Raw genomic sequence first — 23,807 nt, 5'->3', positions numbered from 1 at the left:
CTCCAAACATTACACTTCCTTCACAGGAAACAGTTGCAGAACGTCCATCTGCCAAACTTACATGACCTAACGCCGATTGATGTGAGTTCATTAGTAGCCTTTCCTCCCTCACGAATATTTGTGAAGCTCCTGAGTCAATTATCCAAGAGTCATTCAGGGAGTCTGGACTCACTCTCACCAGCGTAGCTTGCTGTTTGGTCACAAATTGAGTCTTTTTTCCTCCTCTGTATTTCTTTGCAGCAGGGCAAAATCTTTGAATGTGTCCCTCCTCACCACATCTGTAACATCTCACGTGTAAAGCTACAGGTATAGGCTTGCTTGCTTCACTGACTTTCGTCGCACAGCTGAGGCTTGCTTCCTTCCTTATCTCATGCTTGGCACAGCTCCCGGTCTGGCTGACTGCCAACTCCCGTTGCGTATATCGCGCCTCCTCTTCTAATAATCTGCCTGTGATGTACTGCAAAGATAATTTTGCTGCATCAACAGATTCAAGGGGTGAGATAAGTGGGTCGAAACGCTCCGTCAGGGAACTTAAAACAATAAACACCTGGTCCTGGTCAGAAATCTGCTTTCCCCTCTGAGCCAGCAGTTGAAAATATGTGGCTAAGGTATTCAAATGAGCTCTAACTTTCTCATTTGGCTCCATAGTCTTTCTATAAATCCTTCTCATCAGGGAAATAAGGGATCTAGCCGTGTCTTGCACATATACAGCCTTGAGGCTATTCCAGGCATCTTTAGCTGACCCCTGTCCCGCCACATGCACCAACTGGTCATCAGCAACACTTAATATCAACGTGGCTAATGCCTTCTGGTCTTTTAAACTTTTCTCAGGCGTGGGAGCTTGTGGGGGAGAATCCACATACGTCCACAATGACTCACGCTTAAGATAATGCTCCATTCGCAGGGACCACACGGCATAGTTATCTGCGGTCAGTTTATCAACCAGCAGGGCAGAAACAGCTTGCGCCATGATATCTTCGCTCACCGGCAGTAGCTGATTATCTTCCCCTGGTTCCTCCTCCGACTCTTGGTCAGAAACAACTGAACCGTCTTCAGACTGTACATCAAGGTCCTCAGCGGCACTGGGCTCTGTAGACATCCAAACCGCTCACAGCAGCAACTCACGGCAGTAGCTCACCAACTCCAATAGAACCTCCAGCTCTCAGCGCAGTCTATCTGGGCCCATAACCCTGTCGCGCTCAGCTTGTCTGGACTTCAGGAGTTTACCTGGTAGCCACTTCACACCACGCAGTTCTGCTATGTACAGTTTATTTACAATATTTACACAGAGTCCTTTGGTTGTTAACATTCACAGCTCTGAGCGTCAGCATGCTCCGCCAGCACGTATGTTTCAGGCAAGAAGTAACTTACATTCACTACACAGACTTATATACACATTTATGACCAATCACAGTTCACTTGAGATGAGTCATTCTGGAAATCCCCATTCCTGGCTGTACAAACTGGATCAGACTAGCATCATCACATGACTTAGCTGTCACTCTGATCAGTATGATCTGTTTAGCAAACTGCAGACTAGCCATAACTTTGACATATGTTGACAGGGCGACCCAGCTTCGAATCCACACTTCTACCATGCAAGCTTGCTCGGTGACTTAGGGCCCATTAGAGACTCTCAGCCTGTCCTACCTCACAGGGTTCATAGAATCATAGAGTTGGAAGGGACCACTATGGTCATCTAGTCCAACCCCCTGCACAATGCAGGAAATTCACAATTACCTCCCCCACGCACGCCCCTAGTGACCAGAAGATGGCCAAGATGCCCTCCCTCTCATCATCTGCCTAAGGTCACAGAATCAGCATTGCTGACAGATGGCCATCTAGCCTCTTCTTAAAAACCTCCAGGGAAGGAGAGCTTACCACCTCCCGAGGAAACCTGTTCCACTGAGGAACCGCTCTAACTGTTAGAAAATTCTTCCTAATGTCTAGACAGGACCTCTTTTGATTTGATTTCAACCCGTTGGTTCTGGTCCGACCATCTGGGGCAACAGAAAACAACTCGGCACCATCCTCTATATGACAGCCCCTCAAGTACTTGAAGATGGTTATCCCCTCTCAGTCTTCTCCTCTTCAGGCTAACCATACCCAGCTCTTTCAACCTTTCCTCATAGGACTTGGTCTCCAGACCCCTCACCATCTTTGTTGTTCTCCTCTGGACACATTCCATCTTGTCTACATCTTTCTTAAATTGCGGTGCCCAAAACTGAACACAAGTCTAACCAGAGCAGAGTAAAGTGATACCATCACTTTGCATGATATGGACACTATACTTCTGTTGATACAGCCCAAAGTCGCATTTGCCTTTTTAGCTACCGCATCACACTGCTGACTCATGTTCAGTGTTTGGTCTACTAAGACCCCAAGATCCTTTTCACACACTTCAGCTGAGACAAGTCTCCCCCATTCTATAATCATGCATTCGATTTTTCCTAACATAATGCAGAACTTAACATTTCTCTTTGTTGAAGTGCATTTTATTAGTTTTAGCCCAATTCTCCAGCCTGTCAAGATCATCCTGTATCCTGGCTCTGTCTTCTACTGTATTTGCTACCCCTCCCAATTTAGTATCATCTGCAAATTTAATAAGCATCCCCTCTGTTCCTTCATCCAAATAATTTATAAAGATGTTGAACAACACAGGGGCCAGGACAGATCCCTGAGGAACTCCACTAGTCACTCCTCTCCAAGTGGATTAGGAACCATTAACAAGCACTCTTTGGGTGCGATCTGTCAACCAGTTACAGATCCACCTAACGAAAATATGATCTCAACCACATTTTCCCAATTTGTCAACAAGAATATTATGGGGAACCTTATCAAAAGCCTTACTGAAATCTAGATAAACTATGTCTACAGCATTCCCCTGATCCAGCAAGGTAGTAACTTTCTCAAAAAAGGAGGTAATATTAGTCTGACATGACTTGTTCTTGAGAAACCCATGCTGGTAATCAAATTGAATTTTAATACCTTTATGGGCATACCATCAATCAGTAATCAAATCCATCCTTTCTAAATGCTCAAGGGCTGACTGTTTGATGATTTGTTCAAAAACCTTTCCCAATATAGAAGTCAAGCTGATGGGTCCGTAGTTACCCGGATCCTCCTTTTCCCCCTTTTTGAAGATGGGGACAACATTTGCCCACCTCCTATCTTTTGGCACCTCACCTGTTCTCCAAGACTTCTCAAAAATAATGGACAGAGGCTCAGAAATTACATCTGCAAGTTCTTTGAGTACCCTTGGATGCAATTCATTTGGCCCTGAGGACTTTGTTTCATTAAAACAACTAGGTGTTTGTGCACTACCCCAGTGCCAATCCTGAGCTGCAAATCCCTTCCCTCATCATGTGTAAGACTTGTTGAGCACCGCCTCCCTTGCAAGAAAAGACTGAGGAAAAGTAGGAATTGAGGAGTTCTGCCCTCTCTTCATCTCCTGTTACAATTTCACTTTTTGGTCCCTGCAAGTGTTGTGAGAGAATGGAGGAGGGGAAAACTATGTTCTAAAAGCCACCAAGTCCCAACTGGGGAGAAAAGTGGGATATAAATAAATAAATGCATCATCCTTCTCCAGCACCAGCCATGACCTTTATTAATTGCAATTAGTTATAGTTGTCGTTATGAGATGACCGGCTTCCATGCAATCACAGAAGCAGCACAACTGGGCCACTCATAGGAAAGGTTGGGGTCTCTGCAGCCAGCAGTGTTTTTTTGGATATGCAGAAAAATATGACTTGCTAAATTAACCAGAAGGGGACCCTTTACCCAATGGCCTGATGAGGGTTGAACATGCTTCAGAAACATGGATTGTAGAGAGTCGGCTAAAGGAAAACACAGGGGAAATCAGCCTCCCCAAGTATTTAAGTGCATCCTGGAGGAAGAAATATTGGGGATACGGTAGAATTTTCAAATTGTTTTAGCTCTGGGCAAGGTGCCTTAGTCTCCTTGACTAAGCTGAGATTTTGGGGGTGGAACCTGGGGAGGGTGGGACCTCAGCTATAATGCTATAAACTCCACACTCCAAAGCAGCCCTTTTCACCAGGGGAACTGCTCTCTGTGGTCTGGAGATCAGTTGTAATTCCAGGAGCTCTCCGGGTTCCACCTGGAGGCTGGAAGCCCTACATATGTCCTTTTATGCAAACGTATGAGCCTTTCTTCTGCGGCTGGAGGGAGAGGAACAAGACTAAAAAGAACACGACAAATTTGTGTTGCACACCTTCCAGATCTCTTTCTCTCTGCCAAAAATGGGAAACCACTCCTATTAGATTGTGGGCTTCTACAGGTTGTGGAGTGGTCCTCTGCTGACCTCGTCGAACTTTGGAGGGTGGTCATGATCCCAGCAAGTCCCAGTGGTCTTACTGCTTTGTCTCTTTCCTCCTTCTCCAGACCAGACCTGTGAGGATTCCACCTGCCTCTTCTCTCACCTTATCAGTCTCCCGTCCGAGCTCGACATCTGTGCGGAGGTCTTCAATGTCTCCCGCGACAGGGTCCAGGAGGCGGTGGCTTTCACCAACGAATACTATGGGGCTGACTGCCCCAAAGCCAGTCGCGTCCTTTTTGTTAATGGTATGGAGATGTATTTTTTTTTTAAAAAATTGCGTTATTTATAGTCCACCTTTTCTCACAGGAACTCAAGGCAGAGAGTCAATACAGTCAACGAAATGGGACGTTCAATAACTAATGCATGAGGATATTAGAAGCCTGGAACAACCAGAAAGAACTGGAGCATAGCATAAGTATTCACATGACACATTAAGCAGTACAGAAATAACATAACTAGGATCCTGCTTAAACACAGCAGTATAGACTGAGCTCCTTAATCATTTATCCAAGTAAGTTTGTAAAACCGCTTTGGGCAGTGCAACCCTATTACCTGCACAGAAAAACCCTCTTGAATAGTTCAGTTTTGCATAGTTTGTGGAAGGTCAGGAGAGGGGGAGCCTTCCTGCCCTCCTCGGGCAGGCCGTTCCAAAAGGTGGGAGCCACAACAGAGGAAGCACATGTACGGGCAGTTGTTGATTTTGCCCATTAGCAGGTTGACACTTTCAGAAGCCCCTGCTGACGTGAGAGAAGTTGTTGTCACGAAGCATAGGAAGAGAGGCGGTTACGCCAAGGCCATGAAGAGCTTTGCATGTGATAGTCAATACTTTAAACTGAGCCTAGTAACAGATGTGCAGCCAGTGGCGCATCTGCAGAATGGGAGTAATACGCATGTTCCATCTAGCTCACGTTAATAGCTGAGCCATGGCATTCTGGGTAAGGTCCCTCTTTCCCACCAGCGGGAGGTTTTGGGGGCCGAACCTGAGGAGGGCGGGGTTTGGGGAGGGGAGGGACTTCAATGCCTTAGAGTCCAATTGTCAAAGTGGCCATTTTTTCCAGGGGAACAGATCTCTTATCGGCTGGAGATCAGTTGTAATAGTAGGAGATCTCCAGCTAGTACCTGGAGGTTGGCAACCCTACCCACCAATCAGGTGAGCATTGGCGGGCAAGGACTACGATTACCTGGAGGACTCCCTCTATAATTGGGTAAATGAAAACCCTATCTGTTGCTGAAAATGCCAGCTTACGGCAAAGATCTGCATGAGAGCCAGACTTGGGCTTTGCGTGAATGGTTTCCCCTCTGCAGAGCTGCATTAGCGTTCTGGAGGCCAGCTCCCCTTCTTCTCTTGGATCTGAGCTGCTGGGATTGGCCTCACCCATTGGATCAGATCAGATCCCACTATTAACTCGACCCTCTCTCATTTTAATCTCTCTACCTGCCCAGGTGACATCGACCCTTGGCATGCCCTAAGTGTCCTCAGGAACCAGTCCCGCTCCGAACTGGCCCTGCTGATCAACGGCACAGCCCACTGTGCCAACATGATGCCCTCCAGACCCACGGATCCATTGCCCCTCATTCAGGCCAGGAAGGTGAGGGGGGTCATGAAGCCTTGTCTGAAAATCTTGGGAGAAAATTTGTCTGGAATCTTTTTGTGGGGGGAAGCTCCATTTCTCCCTAGAGATACTGCATACGCTTCTTGGCCCCTGGCATTTCATTCCTGGTGGTAGACAGCCCCAAAGACGTTCTAACATAAGAATGTATTGGGGCCCCTCCCCTCTGGCACCATCCAACTGGCCACTGGGGGTCTTACAAAGCTTAAAATGAGGCCTAGGCCTCAATGTCACTGATGTGATGATATCACTTCCAGAAGTGATGTCATCACACAGGTGATGACAGGGGAGACACTGGTATTTGGGCAAAAAAACTATGGTAGAAGTTGTTTTTACCATAGATTTTTGCCCAAATACCAGAGTGTCTCCCTCAATGTCATCAACGTGATGCCATCACGTCCGGAAGTGACACCATCATGCAGGAGCCATTGAGGGGGGACCTGGCAACCTAAGATGGGCCAGTCTAGCCTGGCTTTTGTTTCCAATAGTGGCACATCTGGAGCTTGCTAGCAGGGCATGAAAACTACATCCTTCCTTGTTTCTTTGTTTCCAGAAACTGGTACTCATGGGTATACTTCCTCTGAATATGGAGGTTCTGCCCATTGGGTTCCACTCAATAGGTCATCCATGCATTCTTCTGTTAAGAGCAGTTAAAAACAGATAGCCAGGGTGGTGTAGTGACAAATTTATTTGTATGCAGCCGACTTATGGCGACCCCTTTTTTGGGGTTTTCATGGCAAGAGACTAACAGAGGTGGTTTGCCAGTGCCTTCCTCTGCACAGCAACCCTGGTATTCCTTGATGGTCTCCCATCCAAATACTAACCAGGGCTGACCCTGCTTAGCTTCTGAGATCTGATGAGATCAGGCTAGCCTGGGCCATCCAGGTAGACCTTCACAAAACATCATCCACAAGGTGGTGTAGTGGTTGGACCAGAATCTGGAAGAACTGAGTTAAAATCTGGGTGAATTTGGACCACAATCACTCTCTCAGCCTAGTTTACCTTACATGTTTCTTGTGGGGACAAAATGGAATGCACTTCAACATAGATAAATGTAAAGTTCTGCATTTAGGTAGGAAAAATCAAATGTATAATTATAGGATGGGGGAGACTTGTCTGAGCAGTAGTGTGTGTGAAAAGGATCTTGGGGTCTTAGTAGACCAAACACTGAACATGAGTCAGCAGTGTGATGCGGTAGCTAAAAAGGCAAATGCGATCTTGGGCTGCATCATCAGAAGTATAGTGTCCAGATCACACAAAGTGATGGTATCGCTTTACTCTGCTCTGGTTAGACCTCACCTAGAGTATTGTGTTCAGTTTTGGGCACCGCAATTTAAGAAAGATGTAGATAAGCTGGAACGGGTCCAGAGGAGAGCAACAAAGATGGTGAGGGGTCTGGAGACCCAGTCCTATGAGGAAAGGTTGAAAGAGCTGGGTATGTTTAGCCTGAAGAGGAGAAGACTGAGAGGGGATATGATAACCATCTTTCCCAACCCATAGTTAGCAATCCTGTATGTGGCTGACCTGTAAATAGGGGATCTTGTAATGTGGTATCCAGGGAAGCATTTGGGTGTCAACCATACAGCTAACCCTTCCCTCTCTCCCCGCCCTCCTTCCATGCAGTGGATCAGCGCCCAAGTTGGTGAATGGCTGGAATTAGCACAAAAGATAACTGGAGACCACTGAGTGGCCAGGTGGGGAAAGTACCCATCCGTACGACCAGAGTCCCTCTTGGGAGGAAATCTGCTTGGACTTGCCCCGCCCAAGGAAGCATCTTTGCATCTTCTGATGCCTCAGAGTTTGCAGTTCTTAATTTTTTCAAAAACACCTTTCAAAATACAGACTTTTAAATACTTCATTCTTGTTGAAGTTCTGTTAACAGAGCCAGATCTACTTGTATAGGGTAGAAGTAGGGTCTCTCTATCCCCCACCTCATTCCTCATTTGGAAGAGGAAACTTTCCCACCACTTCAGTTCCGTAACAGGGATTTTAAAAAACACTTTAGCTTCTTTGTGCCCAGCTGTGCATTCAGGGCATAGGAGCAGGTAAGCAAAATCCTGGCAACCAAAATCAGGAAAACCTTCTGAGATGCCTGGACATTTGCTGAGGACTTTTGATAGAGTCAAAGCTATTAACCACTCCCAGATGCAAGAGAAAATGACCTCTGTGTGAGCCAGGCTGAATGGCTCTTGTGGCACTTGGCTCTATTTCCTCTTAACTGCCAGCAGTTCTCCAGAGCCTGCCCCCACCCCCAGGAACTTCCCTATAGGATAAATGGCCTGTCTGTCCAAAAACTAGCATGGCTGATAGGGTTGCCAACCCCAGCCTGGGAAATTCCTGGAGGTTTGGGGGTGGAGCCTGAGGAGGGAGGGATTTGGGGAGGGATTTCACCAAGAATCTATGGTATACTATAGAGTTAGCCCTCCAAAGCAGCCATTTTCTCCAGGGGAACTGATCACTGGTGCCTGGAGATCAGTTGTAATTTTGGCAGATTTCCAGGCCCCACCTGGGGGTTGTATATAGAGGCTGGCTAATCTCCTGTTAAGGAAAAATATCCCAACACGCAGCCATTTCCTATTCTTTTGTTATTTTTATATTTTTCCCATGCTTAGTATCTCTTTAAATACCACTTCACAGTTTTCATAACACGATTTACAATACTAAACCACCACAGACAAGATAGATAAATTGTCCACAATGTCCTGCAACCCAAGTCCTCAAAGAGAAATTACAGATGTCTTGCTGCACAGTGTCGTCTTGCAATATGTCTTCTAAAAGTCAGCTGACAAGCTGACCAATAGGATTCCTCTTTTGCACAGCCGTTTAACAATCCATACTCAGTATCCACTGTAGTGAATATATGCAAGCTAATGCAATGATAATATGACAAGCAACCGGTTATGCCTTGTTTCGCTGGATTTCTGATTCTTCAGATAATTACAATTTCATCTACATAATGGTATAGATAATATAATGCTCCTTACATTTATCAATTATAAAAAATATATGGTGGTTTAGTATTGTAAATCGTGTTATGAAAACTATGTGAAGTGGTATTTAAAGAGATACTAAGCATGGGAAAAATATAAAAATAACAAAAGAATTGGAAATGGCTGCGTGTTGGGATATTTTTCCTTAACAGGAGATTAGCCACCCACCTGGGGGTTGGTAAGCCTAACTGCTGCTTGGGTTACAATGATTGAGCATGCGAGTTCCTCCAGTCTCCCAAGTTCTTGGTTTATTTTTTGAAACGACGGGTAAGTTGACTCACGCATGTGCCACAAGCTAGGGAAGTCAAATGCAGGAGCAGTTCAAGCCCTATTTTCAGATGGTGAGTTCAAAAGCTGCCATGGCCACTGCAGACAGGACATACACTGGTTGGCTGGCATCTCCTCTGACTTGTCCTCCTTCCTCTGCAAACGGCTTCTCCTTAGACAAGCTTTCCATCTCTTGCTGCAGCTCCTTCAGGTCCTGGATCTCCAAGGCGAGGGTGTGCAGCCGATTGAAAAGTGCCAGATCTGCCCGGCGCACCCTCCACTGGATGACAAGGAAACAAGGGTTGAACTCTGTGTTTGTCTTCTTTTTTTAATCAGATACCTCACACGGAAGTATTGTGCGTGAAACAAAGAACGCCATGCCTGGCTGAGCAAGGAGGGTGGGGCAGGATACCACCAGCTCATACTGCATGCATTGAGGGTGTGCGTTGGCCACATAAAGCCAAAGGCTGGTTTTGAGGGGCCTGAAGGAAGAAAAGGAGGGGGTCTTGTGGCAGGGAGTTCCAGGGGCAGCAAGGGAGGGGAAGTGGAGTGATTTGTAAAGAGCAGGAGCCCTTTGGGATAGGTACAGGGGATGTATTTTTTTTAAAAAAACTACTAGGATCCCCCATTTCAAAAGAAGCCCCCTCGGGTCCCTTATTACCACCACACCACCTCTTAGGAAACGAGGTGGTGGTGGTGGAAAGTGCCATCAAGTTGCAGCCAATTTATAGTGACCTCATAGGGTATTCAAGACAAAAGACATTCAGAGGTGGCTTGCCCTTGCCTGCCTCTGCATAGCAATCCTGGACTTCCTTGGTCTCCCATCCAAGTACTAACCAGGGCCGACCCTGTTTAGCTTCAGAGATCTGGTAAGAAAATTGCGGGGGGGGGGGCTCACCATTTCACTATGCAGCCAAATTATCCTGTCTTGTAGACTGAAGCATCTCCTTTCAGGCCCCTCAGCTGCTTCCTGCCCTTTCCCAGGTGGAGGAGATGGAGAAGCTTTGGGCTCCCGGAAAACTTTGGGCAAAGGAGGCAGCCCTTTGAAGGGAATCTCCTCGTCTGCGTCCATTGGGAGATTCTCCACGGCTCATTCAACACCTGGAAGCATACAAAGAAAGCTCTGTTTGTTTTTTCCTATCGGGTCTTCTCTTGAAGCAGGGGACTTGAGGCATAACACCTGCATGGATGACACTTGGGAATTGTAGTTCTGGAAAGGAGATCTCAATTCTCAGTGCTGTCCTCAAACTACAAATGAAGCTGCTATATACTGAATCAGACCATCAATCCATCAAGGACAATATTGTCTAGTCAGTCTGGCAGCAGCTCAGAAGCAGAAGGTGTTTTAACATCACTTACTGCCCGGTCCTTTTTAACTGAAGCTGCCAGGGATTGAACCTGGGACTTTCTGCATGCCAAGCATGCCCTCTATCCCTGAGCCGATGGTCCTTTCCCAACTCCACTTCCCAGGTATCTCTGGGGATATATGTAAAGTACAATTGTGCTTGTTGTCTCAAATTGGCTGTCCTTGCTTGAGATTCTTTGTTTTCATATGAGCTTTTTTGGTAGAACCTGCTTTTTTACAGCTTACCTTCCCCAGTTTCCCAAATCTGCCCACGTCCAGGTGTCTCTTATGGTAGGTTGGCAGAAGATGAGTTCTGGGTAGATAGAGGCACATCCAGGATAGAAGATAATGGTCCCAGGTACATCAGCTGAGTCTCCTATGTCCATGTAATGTGCCAATGGACACTTGTGTCTTTTACCTGGATAGGAAAGGAATGAAGACTGACAGCAGGCGACTCACTAAGGAATGGAAGCCCCCCCCCCATTTGCTCTGGTGCTGGAGGAATAGGGAAAGGGGGGTTCACACAGCAAGCAGACCTGAGCAGGTGAAGACGGGCAGGCACCTGATACTCCAAGCTTGCAAAATGCCTCTGTGAAATAGTCTGGAGAGCGTCTGAAGAAATATGCATTCCCCAGTCACAGCAGCTGACACTAGGAATTCCTTTGAAAGACTTAGATGGGACACGCCCAGCCCTGCGGCTGCCAGCAAAGTTGTCAGTTCAAAGTGCAGTCCGGAACAAGTGACTGCGTCCTCACGTGGCACCTCTTTTTCTCCACCTGTCCCATGGTCTCTGTGTGTGAGATTTCCACCAAGGTTAGGATACTCTCTTGCAAGGACACCCTTTGAAATGGATTGGCAGGAGGGGAAGAAGCCAGGGCTCTTCACCTACTGCCTAGTTCACTGGAGTTGCTGTGACAAGATGCGATGAGGACTAGTAGCTTGAATAGTGATTTATTTTTTTAAAATGTGGCCCATCCTTGGAATATAAATCAATGAATAGCCTCTTCAGTCATATTCATGAAATACAAGCCCATCGATAACAATGTTGCAGTACATTTTCCAATTTATTTTTCCTGCTTCAACAACAACAGCTCTCCACAATGATGGTAAGGGAAGTAAAGAGAAACAATAGCAACCTGTCTGGTTGGGATGCAGAAAAAAGGGACAAGAAAACAAAACCACAGAAAGTTTAGGAGGGTCTCTGAGCTCCCGCTCCTTCCCAAACTCTGCTTTCCCCAGGCTCCACCCACACACCTCAAGGAATTGCCTAACCTGGAGTTTGCAACCCCACTTTGCATGCAGCACTGTAAAGAAGCTGCCGAGCTCCTGAAATGACTGGATGATGTGGCTGTTACAGTTGTAATGAAACATTTCGAGCTGCCTGCTGCACAAATGTTGCCCACTGGTTCTTGGTACAGCCTTTCCCTTCCCTTGCAGGGGAGAGCTGTCTTCTGAATGGAGACTGTCAGTTTTAAAACTTTCTTTTCAATTTAATGGGAATTCAGCAATGAGGCATTCCTAGGCCTTTTTACATCTAAGCAATGGCTATTAAACAAGGCGGCTCAATAGAGCCTCTATGGGCAGATGCAGTTTACCTCTGAAAGCAGCTGCAGAGGACAAACACAGTAAGTTGCTTGTGTCTGTCCCAGAACAAGCTGGCTGGAATGCTGGGATAGACAAATGCTTGGGCTGATCTAGCAGGACTCTTCTTATGAAAAAGGGATCTATGATATAGCAAACCGAGGAGGAAATGACAACAGTAGCAATATTCATAATATGCTGTGGGCCCCTGCCAGGAATTAATGACACGATTTCTCGCCTATGACCATGTGCAGAATGCTTGTCCTTTGTAAGTGATGCACCAGGGTTTTTTTTTTTTAAACACACCCAGGGCAACAGTGTCTCTGTTCAGTTGTAGAGTGTCTTTCAACAGAAAGCAGATTTTAAAAAAAATTGCAAAGAAAAAAGCTTTTGAGCACATGCAAAAAGAATCAGGAGTCTTCGCTTCTGCAAGAATAAAAACTTTAAGGTGCCACAGCCCTCCTGATTAACTTTCCTGAAACAGACAGACTCAGCTACTTCTCTGGAATCTGAACATGTGCAGAATGAAATTCTTTTATTTAAATTATGAAAACAAAATCCCATATACACGAGTCTCGTTCAGGCAGCTGCTAAAAAGAGGAAACTCTGGTCAAAGCATGGAACCTATCCAATTAGCAACCAGCTAATAGGAGAGAGTAAGGGTTGGGAAATTTCTGGGTTTGGGGGAATAGAGCCTTGGGAAGGTGGAGTTTGTGGAGAGACCTCAGTGGGGTATGCTCTAAAGCAGACATTTTCTCTAGGAGAACTGTTGTCTGCAATCTGGAAATCAGTTGCAACTCCGGGAGGTCTCCAGGTCTCATCTGGAGGTTGGCAACGTTGCGTGCCTTGCGCTGCAGCCCTTAATGGAGTTTCCTGAATAATTTTTAAGCATTCAGAACCTCCCCCTCGATACATCTGCTTTACATCTGGGAGAATCCTTTTGTTTTCCACAGCCCCTACTTCCACTTTCCCCATATAAACGATTCTCCGGCACGCCTGCATTTTTTTGAAGCAGGGTTTCAAATAAGGGCAGAGAAAACCCCTTCGGCTTCAGGCGCTGCGGCTGAGCATGCGCACGAGAACTTGCGCATGCTCTGTAATAGTGGGCGGGGAACATTGAACGGCCAGGCTTTTTCGGGGGGGGGGCGTGACGTGGGCAAGATGGCTGCGCCCATAGCTGTAAGTGACCGGCCTTGTTTTTCTTGGCAAGGGGGTGCTGACGGGGAAAAGCGGATCTTGCGGGGGTTGGTTGGGGTTGAAACCTTTCCACAGTTCTCTGGCACTGCTGCCGTTCTTATAAAGACCACTGTAAGCCGTCAGTCCCAGGAAATGTGCTCCCCGGCTCCCCTACACCATTATTATTTTTTTAAATTTATGTTATTTATAGTCCGTCTTCCCCGCTGAGACTTGAGGTGAATTACATAATGTAAGTCAGTACAATCAATAGGATGAGGAACAGGCATCAAATGCACAATGTAATAGGACTGGAGAAATCTGAAACGAGGCATAAGCATTAAACATGACATATTAAACAATGCAAGACATGGCATAATGTACGTTGAAATATAATGCAGTGAGAGCAAGCAAAAACAACGTGCAGGACCAGATAATATATATTAGTAGTGTACTCCGCAGTCTTGTTCTCTCTGTTGATACATTTGTTATGAGCAGCCCAGCATTCAGAAACTGAACATGCAAAACTGCCTTATACTGAGTCAATATATCAATGTCAGTATTGTCAGCTCTGACTGGCAGCAGCTTTCCAGGATCTCTCGCACTACTACCTGATCTTTTTATCTAGAGGTGCCGAGGATTGAACCTGGGACCTTCTATGGTTAACACAGATGCTGTCCCACTGAGCCATGGCCCCACTCTGAAATGTTGGTGAAGCCCCCCCCCCCCCCCGGTCATTTAATTTCCAGTCAGGTAAAGCTTCTTTGGTTTCAGAAACCATGAGATGCCCCCTTGTGCAGATTCAGACTCTTGGTCCACTGAATAATCTAGCCAGCAGCAGCTGTCAGGGAGTTGATCAGAGAAAGTCTTCTTCAGCATCTGCTGTCTGAAATCCTTTTATGGAGGATGTTGTCTCTATGCAAAGTATATGCTCTACCGAGAAACAGACATGCTTCCCATTAAAAAAATAACAACCCTGCTGTTCTGAATCAGAAAACAGATCCTTCTAGTGCAGTATTACTGTAGTGGCTCTTTGGGGTCTCAAACAGAAAGAACAGTGACGCCTTAGAGGCCAAGATTTTTTGAGTATAAGCTTTCAAGAGTCAATGCTCCATCATATATAGGCAGAGAAATGTCTTTTTTACCTGCTAGATGAGATTCTGTAGCCCCAGATGCCTGATATTGACTGTAGGATGTTCTACACACAAATCTGGTGCTCTGCTATTGAGCCACAGCCCCCCCATCAAGCACAGAAATATAGCACTTGAAGTTTTTCCAGGCTGAAATAGAGTTAAAGTGTAACTGTTAATTTCTGCATGTCAGGCTTCTGCATGTGAGCTAATAGAAAAGGATGGCAGCCCCACTTGTATCTCATGAGAGAAGAAGATGGATGCATCAGCGCTGATGGTGGAAATTAGGATTGTTGTGCATGTGTGAGAGAGCTGCTCTTCCTCTGACACCTGTGTCACAAAAGGAAATTCAGTGAATGAAGTTTTCCCATCACTGTAATCTCTATGCCAGGGAGAAAGCCTTCCCTGTTGATTGGTTCTTGTAGGTTATCCGGGCTGTGTGACTGTGGTCTTGGTATTTTCTTTCCTGACGTTTCGCCAGCAGCTGTGGCAGGCATCTTCAGAGGAGTAACACTGAAGGACAGTGTCAGTGTCAAGTGTGTAGGAAGAGTAATATATAGTCAGAAAGGGGTGGGTTTGAGCTGAATCATTGTCCTGCAAAAAGTATCAAAGGTAATGTGCTAATCATTGTCCTGTAAGTATCCCTGTTGAGTTTCTGCTAGGTGTGTGCAAATTTTCAAAATGCAGCACCCTATCAGGTGCCCCTACCCTCAACTCTGTAAAAAGACTACAGGTGGCTGCCATCTTAGATAATACTTCCTTTGCTGTTTGTGTGTTAAGTGCCGTCAAGTCACTTCCGACTCATGGCGACCCTATGAATGAAAGTCCTCCAAAATGTTCTATCTTTGACGGCCTTGCTCAGATCTTGCAAATTGAAGGCTGTGGCTTCCTTTATTGAGTCAATCCATCTCTTGCTGGGTCTTCCTCTTTTCCTGCTGCCCTCAACTTTTCCTAGCATGACTGTCTTTTCCAGTGACTCTTGTCATCTCATGACATGACCAAAATACGATAGCCTCAGTTTAGTCATTTTAGCTTCTAGGGTCAGTTCAGGCTTGATTTGTTCTATAACCCACTGATTTGTTTTTTTGGCAGTCCATGGAATCCGTAACACTCTCCTCCAACACCACATTTCAAAGGTATCTATTTTCTTCCTATCGGCTTTCTTCACTGTCCAGCTTTCACACCCATACATAGTAATAGGGAATACGATGGCATGAATTAATCTAGTCTTGGTGGCCAGTGACACATCCTTACACTTCAAAATCTTTTCTAGCTCCTTCATGGCTACCCTTCCCAGTCTCAATCTGATTTCTTGGCTGCAGTCTCCCTTTTGGTTGATGGTGGAGCCAAGGAATAGAAAGTCTTGAACGATTTCAATTTCCTCATTGTCAACCTTAAAGTTGTGTAATTCTCCTGTAGTCATTACTTTTGTTTTCTTGATGTTCAGCTGTAGTCCTGCTTTGGCACTTTCTCTTTTAACTTTCAGCAGTAGTCGTTTCAAATCTTCACTATTTTCTGCCAATAATGTAGTGTCATCAGCATATCTCAAATTATTAATGTTCCTCCCTCCAATTTTCACTCCACCTTCATCTAACTCTAATCCAGCTTTCCTAATTATATGTTCTGCATATAGATTGAAGAGATAGGGAGATAAAATACATCCTTGTCTGACTCCTTTGCCAACTGGAAAGCATTCTGTTTCTCCATTTTCTGTTCTAACTGTGGCCTCTTGTCCAGAGTACAGGTTGCGCATCAAAACGATCAGATGTAGTGGCACACCCATTTCCTTTAAACCAGCCATAGCTTTTCATGATCCACACAGTCAAAAGCTTTGCTGTAATCTATGAAACACAAGCTGATTTTCTTCGAAATTCTCTCGTATGCTCCAGTAACTTCCTTTGCTAGGGGTTTCATTTTGTATGAGCATTCTCTGTTGCGAGTGCTGTACAGATTTTTACAGTATATTACTGAGTGGCCAGATTCACAGACATAACTTTGGCATCCAGGGACTATGTTCCTACATGTAGGTTAGCCAGGAGTGATTGAAAATTTAATTATGTGAACAGCAGGAAAGCCTCTAGAATTCTTCACCACAATAGCAGTATATCTAATTCTCAATGTGGTCCCATCTGTGGATATTTAAATCCAAAGTCTGGAGCCATGAACAGACAAGACAGCTCTTTCTACAAACTTGAGAAAAGCCCCAGGTTTTCAGAAAATATGAAATCTAACAAAAAAAAATACATTGGAGGGTTAAAAGAAGGGTGGGAAGGCGAGAAGGAAGCGAGAAAAAGGGAGAAACTGCAGGGGCTTTTGGGGAATGGAAAAAGGAAATAGCAAGGGAGGGGCAAATGAGATGCCTTTTGCAAGTCTTTGTGGGTCTCCCACTTGTGTTTTTTAAAAGTAGCACAGGAGGGTAGATTGCGCCCCTATCCAGAATGGCAAAAAGCTGCATCCATTGTCAGAATTAATTCAAAGGATTGCATGGACACATTTTTATCCCACCTAAAGGACTCAGGACGGTATACATAGGTTTCTGTCACCTTCATTCCTCACAATGGGCCTGCAAGTTAGGTTCATCTGAGAGAGAGTAACTTGCCCGAGGCCACCCAGGAGGCTTCATGCCTGTGTGGGGATTTGTATCTGGGATTGTCTGAGCAGCATCTACACAGAGAAATGGGCTGCTCTTTCCTGTAAAATCACCGTGTCAGACACTAAGTACAAGGGATGCATTTATTTTGCCTCTGTAGAGCTAAAAGAAAGGAAAGCCTCCCTTACTGGAGAATTGGCTATCAAGACCAGACCTCAAAGTCCCACTTCCCCCTCTCAAAGTGGAACAGTATTTTTGGGATAGGCCCTTTAACAGCAAGGAAGATATCATGGTACGGGTGTTTAATCACTGTGAGAATAGCACCAGACGAAAGTAACATTGCCCTAAGCAGGAGGGCCCAGGCAAGCAGATCTTGGAAGTGAAGCAGGGTCATCCCCAATTAGTACTTGGATGGGAGACCACCAAGGAAATCCAGGGTTGCTATGCAGAGGCAGGCAATGGCAAATCGCCTCTGAATGTCTCTTGCCTTGAAACCCCCCTGGGGTCGCCATAATTTGGCTGTGACTTGATGGTACTTTCCAACTCCAAAGTAACATTCTCTTCGGGAAATACAAGGGCATGTATTTTAGGGCTCATTTTACTTCAGGCTTCATAACACTGAAGGGGAGGTCTTTTGGTTTGGCCAGTTTAGGAAGGATGTTGCAGTGGAACTCTGGCCAGCTGGTGGCACTATAGATGTACAGAAGGAAAGTCTGGTTTCTCTGCAGTAAAACTACCTACCAATTATAGAGGACTTTTAATTTGTAAAGTTGCAGCTTTCTGGCTGGGTTCCTGTGTCTTTAACAACTGCGTGACAGACAAAAAGTTCAGTACATGGAGCCAGTAGCAGTAACATTCAGGACATCTTTACCCGTCAAACTTCTGGCTTTACTGTACTCTGGTTAATCCACTCAGTCATCTAAGAAGTTCTTAATTGTCTCTGCCTGTTTGAGATACTGGAGGGAGGGTTGTCAGTCTCCAAGTGGTGGCTGGAGATCTTCTGGGATTACAACTGATCAGTTCACCTGGAGAAAATGGCCAATTTGGAAGGTGGGCTGAATGGCATTATACCCCATTGAAGGCTCCACCTCCAAAATCTCCAGGTATTTCCCAACCTGGAGCTGACAACCCTAGCTGGAGGAAACACAAGCATCTGCAGCATATATTACTCTGGCCATTGATAGCAGCCCTGCGAGGTGGACCAGTATTGGTACCCTGATCCTACAGATGAGTAACAAGGGGGTCTATGTAATGATGGTGGCCACTCTGTTCTTTAGGGTGTCAGCAAATAACCCCACTTCCTTTTCCAGGCATTTAATTCATTATTCTGGAACAGGGGTCTCCAACTGTTTTGAGCCTGCGAGCACCTTTGGAATTCTGCAGGCTTCCTGCTGTTTAAAGCAGAATACTGAACTGAGATCAACCAGGAAGTTATATTTTTTCGGCCTTTGAGTGAACAAAAATTACAAAGAGTAATTTGTTGCTCCACAGAGTAATTTTCTCTTTCCACTGTGATGCAGGTGGTAAATATCCTGTGGGCTGGGTTTGTTCATCTTGGAAGAGGATGTAATTAAGCTTTTTGTATAAAAAAGCCAGAGGGCAACTTTGAAACAGAGCTCTCTTTTCCTTGGGCCATGATTGACTGGTGAGAATGTGCCAATTGGAGAGAGCTACGGAAGAAAAGGCGTGTGGGCTGGGGCATTTGCCTTGCATACAGAAGGTCCCCGTTCAATCCCTGGCATCCCCAGCCAAAAAGTCCAGAAAGTACAAATGAAGACTAGAAAGTACACTGAATCAGACCCTTGATCCATCAAGGTTGGTATTGTTTACTCAGGCTGGCAGCAGCTCTTCAGAGTCTCAGGGTGAGGTTTTTCACATCACCTACAGCCTGGTCCTTTCAGCTGGAAATGCTGTGGATTAAACCGGGGACCTTCCACATGGCAAGCAGATGCACTGCCACTGAGCCACAGATCCTGCCCTGGGTCTAAGGGGTGCAAACAGGAGAGCTTTCTCCACTTACAGCAGACAATACTTGCTTACAGCCTACAATATGGAAGAAGGGATAGTAAGGAGATAAGGCGCCTGAACAAAGATCCAGGATGCTTCCTTGAAGAACAACCAAGTAGGGAGGCCTCTGCTTTGGGAGGAGGGCGTTGATCCCTGGGAGGTCAAGGGAGAGGGCCCTGTTATTTTCTCTTCCCCAATCTGACATCTGCCGCATGGAACGACCATGGATGCAGGCTGTATTGTTTTTATCCCTGGCGATAGTAAAGATAATGATAACATGTAGCGTAAGCTTGCCAGCTCTGGGTTGGGAAATACCTGGAGATTTTGGAGGTGAAGGGCAGGGTTTGGAGAGGGGAGGGACTTCAGTGCCAGAGTCCAAATGTCAAAGCGGCCATTTTCTCCAGGGGAACTAATTTCTATTGCCTGGAGATCAGTTGTAATAGCGAGAGATCTCCGGCCACCACCTGGAGGTTAAATCTTAATAATTTGCTACGTGTGCTGAACAAACACTGGTTAAGGAGAAATACAGCACCCGGCTCCAATAACACTATTTATATATGTAAATATAGAGGGGGTAAAAACCCAACCAAAGAAATAATCTCAGTGTAACTCTCAACAAAAATATTCCATACACATTCCAATAAATTACCACATCATGCTGACACCAGCATCATATTACACATTACAAAACAAAATCGTGTTAACGTCTGGTTACCTCACCAGTCAACATGAAACACAAATGAAAGTAAGAAAATGATATTTTCCAAAATCCAAAATCCCAAAGTCCAAGGTCCAAAATCAAAGTCCAATCCAGGATCTAAAGTCCATATAAGGTTCCAAAATTCGATCACAGTTCATTCAAATTCAATTCATTCAACATTCAAAACGACACCTCCGGATCTGTGTACGTTTCGCCAACAGAAAGCTTCTTCAGTTGATTAATTCATATGGTGACTAATTTATGTAGGAAAATTATCCTTCATGGGGGTTCAACGACCTCTGTGAAGACAAGCAAACATATCCAACAGAACCCAAAATACCAATCACAGTAATACCATTCTGTCTAGTACCCCTATAATTATATATGCATGTATACATACCAGCGACCAGCGACCACTCGGGCTCTTCCCTATCTCTGAGGGCTGATAACAGTAGCTCAAGATTCAGGATTAAATGCTGGTTAATCCAGCTGATAGTCATCAAGAAAGGAGGAGAGAGAAATTATGTACTTTAAAGTGGAAGACATGCTTTGCCAGAAATATTTCACAGGAAACTAGTGAGATCAAACTCATTGTTCAGACCTGCAGGGGAAAGTGTTTTGAATAGATATATGAATTTCATTTCGTTCCTTTGTAAAATTTTGGCAACATCCTCATGTTGAAACCTGCGCGGCTTGTATTGCCAAAGTGCAAAGAAAAGTAGGTCCGTATCTGAATGCCCCTTCTGCAGAAAATGGCCTCCATGGTCCTATAGCGAATCCTCGCTTTGTGTTTGCCGATACGTAACTTTAATTGGCGACATGTTGCCCCAATATACATCAAAAAACATGGGCAAATAATTGTGTAAATTACATTTTTAGACATGCAGTTGGTAAATTGTCGTAAGGTGTACTTAAAATTAGAACCCGAGGCGCTTACTTCCTTAATGGGCAAGCTCAGAGGATAGAGTGCGCATGTGCCGCACTTATGATGTCCAGGGATGTTAACCCCTTCTCGGCTAGGTAACTTGTCAGTTATACCAGGACATTGCGCAAAGATTTTGTTTTTCTGAGGCCAAAAATCGGAAAATCAGAACAACCTGGAATGTTATATAAAATGTGCCAATGTCAGCGAATGATTTTTTGAAGTTCATGCGTTAAATGATTGTACTCAAAAGAAGCAAAAATCCTGGGAGATTTCTGTTTAGTATCAATTTGGGGGTGGAGTAAGGAACCTCGATCTTTCAATGCCACTTTAGACATAGCAATAGAAATCGTAGAGGAATCATATCCTCTATCAAGTAAGTTGTTGTTTAAAAGCTGTGCTGCGTCTGCAAAATCTTGTTGGAAGGTGGAGTTTCTTTTTAACCTAAGAAGCTGACTGTAAGGTAAGTTACGTCATAAGTGAAGCGGATGGCTAGAAGAAAAATGGAGTCCCGCTCCCACATCAGTCGGCTTGCGGTACGGCTTCACTGCCACTAGATTATCCTTGGTCCTAAAGACCTCCACATCAAGAAATGAAACGGCCTGTTGGTTCATCTGGCCAGAAAATTGTAAGTTCGAATTTAATGAATTGAGCCATCCTAAAAAGGAAACATACACTGAAACAGAATCCACCCCCAAATTGATACTAAACAGAAATTTCCCAGGATTTTTGCTTCTTTTGAGTACAATCATTTAACGCATGAACTTCAAAAAATCATTCGCCGACATTGGCACATTTTGTATAACATTCCTGGTTGTTCTGATTTTCCGATTTTTTGGCCTCAGAAAAACAAAATCTTTGCGCAATGTCCTGGTGAAAACTGACAAGTTACCTAGCCGAGAAGGGGTTAACATCCCTGGACATCATAAGTGCGGCACATGCGCTCTCTGTCCTCTGAGCTTGCCCATTAAGGAAGTAAGCGCCTCGGGTTCTAATTTTAAGTACACCTTACGACAATTTACCAACTGCATGTCTAAAAATGTAATTTACACAATTATTTGCCCATGTTTTTTGATGTATATTGGGGCAACATGTCGCCAATTAAAGTTATGTATCGGCAAACACAAAGCGAGGATTCGCTATAGGACCATGGAGGCCATTTTCTGCAGAAGGGGCATTCAGATACGGACCTACTTTTCTTTGCACTTTGGCAATACAAGCCGCGCAGGTTTCAACATGAGGATGTTGCCAAAATTTTACAAAGGAACGAAATGAAATTCATATATCTATTCAAAACACTTTCCCCTGCAGGTCTGAACAATGAGTTTGATCTCACTAGTTTCCTGTGAAATATTTCTGGCAAAGCATGTCTTCCACTTTAAAGTACATAATTTCTCTCTCCTCCTTTCTTGATGACTATCAGCTGGATTAACCAGCATTTAATCCTGAATCTTGAGCTACTGTTATCAGCCCTCAGAGATAGGGAAGAGCCCGAGTGGTCGCTGGTCGCTGGTATGTATACATGCATATATAATTATAGGGGTACTAGACAGAATGGTATTACTGTGATTGGTATTTTGGGTTCTGTTGGATATGTTTGCTTGTCTTCACAGAGGTCGTTGTACCCCATGAAGGATAATTTTCCTACATAAATTAGTCAACATATGAATTAATCAACTGAAGAAGCTTTCTGTTGGCGAAACGTACACAGATCCGGAGGTGTCGTTTTGAATGTTGAATGAATTGAATTTGAATGAACTGTGATCGAATTTTGGAACCTTATATGGACTTTAGATCCTGGATTGGACTTTGATTTTGGACCTTGGACTTTGGGATTTTGGATTTTGGAAAATATCATTTTCTTACTTTCATTTGTGTTTCATGTTGACTGGTGAGGTAACCAGACGTTAACACGATTTTGTTTTGTAATGTGTAATACGATGCTGGTGTCAGCATGATGTGGTAATTTATTGGAATGTGTATGGAATATTTTTGTTGAGAGTTACACTGAGATTATTTCTTTGGTTGGGTTTTTACCCCCTCTATATTTACATATATAAATAGTGTTATTGGAGCCGGGTGCTGTATTTCTCCTTAACCACCTGGAGGTTGGCAACCCTAATGTAATGTGAGAAAATGAAGGGGCTCTCTTACTGCAGGCAGCAGTGAAAAGCAGCCCCAGGTCTGCAAGGACTGGAGACCACTGGCCTAAACGTTCAGCTTGCCTGTTAGCAAAAGGGGAATAATATATAAAATAAGGAGGCAATTTTGACCTCTCCCCCCCCCGCCCAGTAGTTGTGAGATGAGGAAATCTCTGATGCTTTCCCTGACCTTCCCCCCCTCCCCGCACCCGTGTCTCAATAAAACACACCCCCTGCTAAGGTAACCAAGCCCTCTCTGTTTATTGTTTCTGCAGCTCCTGCGAGGCAGACATTTATTCTCGTCGCTGTACGCTTGCCGGCAGTATAGTAGCAATTCAGCCGGCTCCAATGCCAGCCTCCTGAAAGGACGGATCCTTCCGTATCTATGCAACCGCTTCTATGACATTGAAGCCTTCACAGAGTTTGGCATGAAGCTGAAAATTTGGAATTTGGAAAGGAAAAACAAGTATGTGTGGCCTGTTTGGGGTTTTTCACCAAGTTTCTAGTCCTTGTGGAGGTAGGTAGAGCCCCCACCCCTGGCTGGGAGAGGTCCAGGTGCACGTGGAGCTCTTGAATCTCATAGATGATTTGCATTGCCTTCCTGTATAGCGACCCTGGACTTCCTTGTGGTCTCCCATCCAAGTACTAACCAGGGCCAACCTTGCTTAGCTTCCGAGTGCTGACAAGATTAGGCTCACTTGGACCATCCCGGTCAAGGCAAGAGACGAATGGAACTGTTTGCCATTGCCTGCCTCTGCATAGTGACCCTGGACTTCCTTGGTGGTCTCCCATCCAAGTACTAACCAGGGCTGACCTTGCTTAGCTTCCAAGAGACTATGAGATCAGGCTAGCCTGGGCTATCCATATCAGGGCAGAGGCTGACTATAAGTAACGTAAGTAAAAAGTAATGATTTTTGAAAGATCACCTCCTTAATGTAAGCTTTGTTCTATGCTGCTTCAGAGGCCAAGACTGGATCTAGCAAGCTTAAGTTGCAGGAGAGTACATTCTAGTAGA

General features: G+C 45.0%; 2 protein-coding genes across 2 annotated transcripts in view; both read left to right on the top strand.

Moving 5' to 3' along the window:
* PRSS16 (serine protease 16) overlaps positions 1–7,638 on the top strand; it is a 31,477-nt gene extending 23,839 nt beyond the window's left edge. The window contains exons 10-12 of the mRNA XM_056845749.1: positions 4,402–4,581; positions 5,780–5,925; positions 7,570–7,638. Of these exons, the coding sequence (XP_056701727.1) occupies positions 4,402–4,581; positions 5,780–5,925; positions 7,570–7,632 (389 nt within the window). The 3' untranslated portion in view covers positions 7,633–7,638. The remainder of the gene's footprint in view (positions 1–4,401; positions 4,582–5,779; positions 5,926–7,569) is intronic.
* Positions 7,639–13,284: 5,646 nt separating this feature from the next.
* Positions 13,285–23,807, top strand: part of DMAC2 (distal membrane arm assembly component 2) — a 28,742-nt gene continuing 18,219 nt past the window's right edge. The window contains exons 1-2 of the mRNA XM_056845748.1: positions 13,285–13,308; positions 23,068–23,258. Coding sequence (XP_056701726.1) covers positions 13,291–13,308; positions 23,068–23,258 — 209 coding nt within the window. The 5' untranslated portion in view covers positions 13,285–13,290. The remainder of the gene's footprint in view (positions 13,309–23,067; positions 23,259–23,807) is intronic.

The sequence above is a fragment of the Euleptes europaea genome, chromosome 3 (assembly GCF_029931775.1).
Source record: "Euleptes europaea isolate rEulEur1 chromosome 3, rEulEur1.hap1, whole genome shotgun sequence".
NCBI lineage: Eukaryota > Metazoa > Chordata > Lepidosauria > Squamata > Sphaerodactylidae > Euleptes > Euleptes europaea.
This window is presented reverse-complemented; position numbering and strand designations above follow the sequence as displayed.